Source organism: Puntigrus tetrazona, unplaced genomic scaffold (genome assembly GCF_018831695.1).
Source record: "Puntigrus tetrazona isolate hp1 unplaced genomic scaffold, ASM1883169v1 S000000150, whole genome shotgun sequence".
NCBI lineage: Eukaryota > Metazoa > Chordata > Actinopteri > Cypriniformes > Cyprinidae > Puntigrus > Puntigrus tetrazona.
The window spans coordinates 325,001-332,500 of NW_025047826.1; the positions used below are offsets into that span (position 1 = coordinate 325,001).

Genomic DNA, 7,500 nt, shown 5'->3' on the forward strand with positions numbered 1-7,500 from the left:
CTGGTTCAAGGGCTGGAACGAGTGCGAGCAGACGGTGGCGCTGCTGTCGCTGCTGAAGCGCGTCTCTCGGACGCAGGCCCGCTTCCTGCACATCTGTCTGGACCACTGGCTGTCCGACTGCACCGAGATACACATCCTGGAGGCAGAAGCCAACAACGCAGGTAAACCAGCACCAACAATCCTTAACGTATTGCAAAATCTAAATCGTATTGCTCGTTACGTGAAAGCTAAACGCGGCCCCCGTGTGTCTCCAGCCGTGGTCAGTCAGTGGCAGCAGGAACCCAAGGAGAAGGCCGTGTCTCTGCTGCTATCCCATCTGCCCCTGCTGCAGCCGCGCAACAGCGAAGCCAAGTGTGAGTACATGAACCTGCTGCAGAAGGTGCTGAGCCACACCATCGAGAGCAGCCTGTTCGTGGAGGAGAGCCGGCAGCTGCTGTCCTACGCCCTCATCCACCCGGCCACCACCCTCGATGACCGCAACTCCCTGGCCCTGTGGCTCAGTCACCTGGAGGAGCATCTGTCCTCGCGGCCAGCTCCGCCCGGACCCTTCCATCACGCCCGGCAGGGCTCCGACGAGTGGCCCTGCTCCGCCGAGGCCCTGGAGCCGGCCTACGGTCAGAACGGACACATGGCCTTCCCTGGATCGGGTGGAGTGACCTCTCCGGTCATCAGCAGCGCAGGTCCGTCTCAGCATATTACAAATAAACACTAATATCTTCAGGACAAACTGACCGGCAGTCATTGACAGCAAAATATGGGTCAGAATCATTAGATATTAAGCATGACGATATTTAGTAAATTTCCTACCATAAATGTTATTTTTGATTAGCGATATGCGTTATTGAGAACTTCAGGAATTACTAAGTATTCAGGATTCTGATTGATTCCTTTGGATTGGTGGAAAGTAAACATGCTCCAAAAGGACCAGAAAGCATTCTGGGAGCGGGAGCGGTGTTTGGTTTGGAGTGATCTCTGTGATAATCTCTCGGCAGGACTGACCGGTCAGGTGCAGCCGAGCTCAATGAAGCCCTCCATGTCCCTCACACCCGCCAATCAAACGGCCTGCAGCTCTGATTGGCTGAGCCAGGAGGAGGGGGGCGGGTGTCAGGGCGTGTCCGGAGCGGAACACGCCCCTCTGTCTCCTCAGAGCAGCGTCGCTTCATCGGGCAGCGAACAGACGGAGGAGCAGAGCAACACCAGGAACACTTTCCAGGAGGACGGCAGCGGCATGAGAGGTGACACACACACACACACACACACACACACACACACACACGTTTATACACTCTCACTCCATAGATCTAATGGTTTTTATACTGTACATACTGTATGTACTGTGTATTGTCCTGCACCCAGTGAAAGCCACTTATTAAAGGAGCCACATGATGTTGCTAAAAACAACATTATTTTGTGTATTTGGTGTAATTTTCCACATACTGTACATTATTGTTTCTCCTCTAAGCCCCGCCTCCTGAAACGATTGTTCTTAAAAAGCGAGGTGTGCTCTGATTGGCCAGCTATTCAGTGCGTTGTGATTGGCCGAGTAGCTCTGATGGAAAGTTACGCAAAAACCTTAAGATGCATTACAAAGGTGTTTGTTGCATCCAGTGGAGACATAATTACTGATTATCATGATTATACTGTATTTTACACATCGTTAATATAGTCTGAAAATCTATTGAGAGGTTTTGAAAATTATGGAGTTTTAAAATGAAAAATTGGTAGAAACCCTGAGGACAGGGACAGCAGTAGTTTTCTGATCTACTTCACCTTCTGTGTCTCTCTCTCTCTCTCTCTCTCTCTCTCTCTGTGTGTGTGTGTGTGTGTGTGTGTGTGTGTGTGTGTGTGTGTGTGTCTCTCTGTGTGTGTGTGTGTGTGTGTGTGTGTGTGTGTGTGTGTGTGTGTGTGTGTGTGTGTGTGTGTGTGTGTGTCTCTCTCTGTGTGTGTGTCTCTCTCTGTGTGTGTGTGTGTGTGTGTGTGTGTGTGTGTGTGTGTGTCTGTGTGTGTGTGTGTGTGTGTGTGTCTCTCTGTGTGTGTCTCTCTCTCTGTGTGTGTGTGTGTGTCTCCTGCAGACGTGCCGGCCTGGCTGAAGAGTCTCCGTCTTCATAAATACGCGTCGCTCTTCTCTCAGATGACGTATGAAGAGATGATGATTCTCACAGAGCAGCACCTGGAGTCACAGGTGAGCTCCGCCCCGATCGAGTCACGTGACCTCAAAGCCCCGCCCACCACACTTTCACATGAAGCTCTTTGATCATCCTGGTTATATCAGCAAACAAGAAAAACATAACACAATTAAATGGTGTTTTAATCATGATCTCAACTATATTGTTTATATATACTATATTCAGGTTCAACAGGGACCCAAATGTGTTATGAGGGTTAATAGAAAGATATCATCTTTATAACTGTAATCTATATTAGCAGGTTCACTTCTTCTTACAGTTTAAATTGTGTGCTACGTAAATAAACTTCATGAATGAGATTTTCTTCATTTGTGCTTAAACTTAAGTAATAAAATGTGAAAAAATTCTCAAAAGAAAGCACTCGTGATTAATAATTGTGATTATTAGTTGTTATTGTGCAGCCTGAGAAGTATTGCAAGAATCCAGGTTACTTTTTGCTTAATCAGCTCCTGATCATGAATGGTTTGTGCGGTGTTTGTTTGTTTCAGAACGTGACGAAAGGCGCTCGACACAAGATCGCTCTGAGCATACAGAAGCTCCGAGAGCGTCAGAGCGTCCTCAAGTCTCTTGAGAAGGTGAGATCAGTGTCTGCTCTGGAAGTTCTCCTCGTCTCCAGCCGCCGGCTCACCGGGGATTGTGTTTGGTTTCAGGACATTCTGGAAGGCGGGAACGTTCGGAATGCTTTACAAGAGCTTCAGCAGATCATCATCACGCCAATCAAGGTTTATGCCCCGCCCACTGCTGCCCAGAAGGAGGTGGAGCCTGGAGTGACACCTGCCGAGAAAGCAGCCAATCCCGGTGAAGATAAAGAGAGCGAGGGCTTTCAGACCCACAATCCTCCAGCGTGTGACGGAGAATCACCGTCTGCACCCATCAGTGACGGAGACATCGCCGGACAGTTCACACGCGTGATGGGGAAAGGTACACACACACACACACACACACACACACACTCCAGTACATGGTTACCTGTCCTCAAAAAGGCCTAATATTAAAGGAACGCTCCACTTTTTTTGGAAACGGACTCATTCTCCAGCTCAGTTTTACTGTTTCTGAATCTATTCAGCCGATCTCTTTCAGCACAGTGTGTGGTCACGGGACGGCAGCACACTTTCTTGACGATTACGCCGGAATGAGAGTGTAGCTCCTAATGCTATCGGCGTAGAAAATCACAACGTTTCAATTTCCGTCTGTCTTAGTACATGATATAACTACAGAAGAGTCAAGTTTTAAATAAGAAAAATATCAAAACTCTTTGGTCATATTTAAGCGGGATGCTTCTGGTCTAATTGGATTCAATGATCTGTGCTAAACTGTGATAAAAGTGCTATCGTCAGACCCAGAGATCTGCTGAATGGATTCAAAAACAGGAAGGAGTCCGTTTCTAAAAAAGGAGGAGTGTTCCTTTAAAGACTGCTTTATATTTGCTGATGAAAATGATAAACTTGCACATGAATAAAAACAAGCCAGTATGATATTTGTGTATTAGTACTAATAAACTGAATGTTTTAAATATAAACAAACAAGTTTATGTATTTTTCATCTGATCAGTTCATTAAAGCCGAACAAAAAAGGTAATTAAGTCATTTTTAACTGTTGCTTGTTCTAAAACGAGCGGCATTTAAGACTACTTTTACTGATTAACTAAAACCTGACACTAAAAACCCTAGAAAGCATTTTTTTAATAAAAAGCTTATATTCATTTTGTTTTAGTTGTTTTTTTTCAGCTTGTTGCCAAGGTAACATTTCTTTTTTAAATGTACTAAAACTGAATTAAAAAGTAAACCTTGTGCTGTGAAAAGATTAACTGCATCCAAAATAAGTTTGTCCACATATGTATACTGTATGTGTGTGTACTATATTTGTGTATATAAATACACGTTTGCGCACAGAACACACACACACACACATTATGTAAACAAAAACTCATATTGGATGTGATTAATCTAATTAAAACTATATAGACATCTATAAAAAAATTACAAAAAAGCACAACAAAATTCCTGATATTTTAAATTGAAAATTTGAAAAATATATATATATATATATATTTTGAATGATACTGAAATAACACTAACACCTTATATATTTAAGGTTTTGGTATTTTCCAGCTTCTCTGTGTTTTAAGCTTGTGTGTGTGTGTGTGTGTGTGTGTGTGTGTGTGTGTGTGTGTGTGTGTGTGTTTGTACACAGTTGCTGGTGTCTCGACCGGACGAGGAGAACATCAGCTGTTACCTGCAGCTCATAGAGAAGTGTGTGACACACGAGGTGAGACCTGCTTCGTTTCTGACGCTCGTATCTGTGAAGTCATCATCCAGCAACACTTATCATGAGTGTGTGTGTGTGTGTGTGTGTGTCAGGCGTTCACAGAGACGCAGAAGAAGCGGCTGTTGTCATGGAAACAGCAGGTTCTGAAGCTGCTCCGCCTCTTCCCACGGAAGGCTGTGATGGACAGCGGTGTTTACCGGAGAGGGTGAGCGTGGAGTGAGAGCGTGTAGTAAGCGTGGAGTGAGAGCATGGAGAGCGCGTGTGGAGAGTGTGTAGTAAGCGTGGAGTGAGCGCGTGATGAGTGTGGAGTGTCTGTGTGGCGAGCAGGGCTGGGAAGGTTAGTTTTAAAATGTGTTTAATTTCATTACAGATTACAAAAAGATTACTTTAAGAAGAATTTGTATCAAGTGTGTAGTGGTCAGCTGGTGTGTTTCTCACTGCTCGTCCTCACACGTGTGTGTGTGTGTGTGTGTGTGTGTGTGTGTGCAGGTGGCAGCAGTACGGATCCAACTCTCTGCCCACAGCTGGATCTGTGAGTGCAGGACTGGGCAGACGGGGCCAGAGGCCCTTCCAGATGCCCCAGCGAGGAGCTCCTCCGGCCGGACGCATGGGTCTGATGAGCAGCGGTCTGACCGGAGCATCCCCGCGACACACACTCGCCAACCCCGCCGCTGTCAGCGCACAGGGACGACAGGTCACACACACTCTCACTCACACACACACACACACACACACTAAACGCTCACATAAGACTGCAGGTGTGTCGAGTATCATTTGATCCATCAGGATTTTATGGCTCATTTAGTCTGATACAGAGAGAATATGAAGGATAAACAGCTTTCATCGTCTTTATAACAGTAGAGCAGATACTAACATAAAATGATGCGGCTGACAGTGACAGGCGGTGTGTGACGCTGTGTTTCAGAATCTGTGGTTCGGGAATCCTGGAGGCAGTAACAGCATGCCGAGTCAGAGCCGAAGTTCGGTTCAGAGAACTCATTCACTTCCGGTTCACACTTCTCCTCAGACCATGCTCCTGTTCCAGCAACAAGGTACTTCCTGTTCCACAGACGCTGCTTCAGCTTTATCATATCCATACAGACGAACGCAGTATGATGCTTCAGAGCATGATTCTCAGTGCTGTTTCTGAACTGCTGATCTGTGCTGGAAGTACTGATACAACGAAATCATTTCATCTATTTTATATTATTTATATTCCATTTTAAACCTTCAATCAACTAATAAATATAGCAGCAGTGTGTATAAACATTAAAATAATAATATTTAACAATGACCTCCAGATTGTAAATGAACTACGTTTTTACATAAAAGTTTTGACAGAAGTTTTATGCAAAAATTCTTTAAATGGTAATACTATTTTTGCTGTGTGATGTCTACACACAACCTGTCATTGATCACATGATCTGGTTTTCATTCCCAGAATGCCAAGTTCCAGGGACTGATCTGGAGATCAACCCCACGCTGGAGTCTCTGTGCCTCAGCATGACAGAGCACGCCTTAGGAGGTACGGCCAATCACAGCGCAGAATCATTATATCTAGCCAATCACAGCCCAGAATCATCCCGTTTTAGCCAATCACAGCCCAGAATCATCCCGTCTTAGCCAATCACAGCCCAGAATCATCCCGTCTTAGCCAATCACAGCCCAGAATCTTCCCATCCTAGCCAATCACAGCCCAGAATCATCCCATCCTAGCCAATCACAGCCCAGAATCATCCCATCCTAGCCAATCACAGCCCAGAATCATCCCCTCAGCCAATCACAGCCCAATCAATCACAGCCCAGAATCTTCCCATCCTAGAATCTTCCCATCTAGCACAGCCCAGAATCTTCCCATCCTAGCCAATCACAGCCCAGAATCATCCCATCTAGCCAATCACAGCCCAGAATCATCCCATCCTAGCCAATCACAGCCCAGAATCATCCCATCCTAGCCAATCACAGCCCAGAATCATACCGTTTTAGCCAATCACAGCCCAGAATCTTCCCATCCTAGCCAATCACAGCCCAGAATCTTCCCATCCTAGCCAATCACAATCTCTGTGCCTCAGCATGACAGAGCACGCCTTAGGAGGTACGGCCAATCACAGCGCAGAATCATTATATCTAGCCAATCACAGCCCAGAATCATCCCGTTTTAGCCAATCACAGCCCAGAATCATCCCGTTTAGTCCAATCACACAGCCCAGAATCATCCCGTTTAGCCAATCACAGCCCAGAATCATCCAATCACAGCCCAGAATAATCAATCACAATCACAGCCCAGAATCATCCCGTTTTAGCCAATCACACCCCAGAATCTTCCCGATTTAGTCAATCACAGCCCAGAATCATCCCGTTTTAGCCAATCACAGCCCAGAATCATCCCGTCTTAGCCAATCACAGCCCAGAATCACAGTGCAGTGATTGATTAATGAGATTTTACTGAGAGAGATAGCTTCTTAATAAAAAGCTATGTAATTATGACTGAGCTTGTTTTGTCAAAGTTGCAAAAGTTAAATCCAGGTTTTGAAGGTTTTCCCGCTCTCTCTGCGCAGACGGCATGGACAGAACGTCGACCATCTGAGCCTGGAGCCGGTGGAGGACCTGAAAGAAGCCTGCGCTCCAGTAGCCCAGCACACACACGCAAACAACAGTCACTACAGACACACACCACTAACTGTGTATACCTTCTCTAATATTTTTCTACTTTATTGTACTTAACTAAGTTTATTATAAAGGAAATACAGAAAGTATATATGGCGGAAGGCAGAGCAGGACGAGTGTGTTTAGCTGAGGAACGATGGTGCTTTGGTCTGAGCGAGACCTTCTTCTGCTGAGCCGTTTACATCACTTCCTGTGTCCATCCGCCTGCATGACCTCTCACCCCACCACGGACTTCCTCCTGTGCTTTTCTGTGTTCGGACGCCAGGTTTATCTGTTATATGATGCGTTCTCATTTCTGTCCAGGTACATGAGGTTTCTTAGCACTTATACGTGAGATGTTTACCACAGCCGCAGTGAGTTTGTAAATACGCAGGTATAG

General features: G+C 45.7%; 1 protein-coding gene across 3 annotated transcripts in view; it reads left to right on the forward strand.

The window, feature by feature from the left end:
• Nucleotides 1-7,500, forward strand: part of LOC122332916 (protein Smaug homolog 2) — an 11,209-nt gene that overhangs the window by 2,124 nt on the left and 1,585 nt on the right. For 2 of the 3 annotated variants that reach the window (XM_043230385.1, XM_043230387.1), the window contains exons 2-13: nucleotides 1-161; nucleotides 255-680; nucleotides 993-1,235; nucleotides 2,073-2,182; nucleotides 2,675-2,761; nucleotides 2,837-3,107; nucleotides 4,369-4,454; nucleotides 4,547-4,659; nucleotides 4,944-5,148; nucleotides 5,380-5,506; nucleotides 5,896-5,979; nucleotides 7,013-7,500. The exon at nucleotides 1-161 is cut by the window's left edge and continues 279 nt beyond it; the exon at nucleotides 7,013-7,500 is cut by the window's right edge and continues 1,585 nt beyond it. In XM_043230385.1, the coding sequence (XP_043086320.1) occupies nucleotides 1-161; nucleotides 255-680; nucleotides 993-1,235; nucleotides 2,073-2,182; nucleotides 2,675-2,761; nucleotides 2,837-3,107; nucleotides 4,369-4,454; nucleotides 4,547-4,659; nucleotides 4,944-5,148; nucleotides 5,380-5,506; nucleotides 5,896-5,979; nucleotides 7,013-7,041 (1,942 nt within the window). In that variant the 3' untranslated portion in view covers nucleotides 7,042-7,500. The remainder of the gene's footprint in view (nucleotides 162-254; nucleotides 681-992; nucleotides 1,236-2,072; nucleotides 2,183-2,674; nucleotides 2,762-2,836; nucleotides 3,108-4,368; nucleotides 4,455-4,546; nucleotides 4,660-4,943; nucleotides 5,149-5,379; nucleotides 5,507-5,895; nucleotides 5,980-7,012) is intronic. The other variant, XR_006248554.1, reaches the window with a different exon arrangement.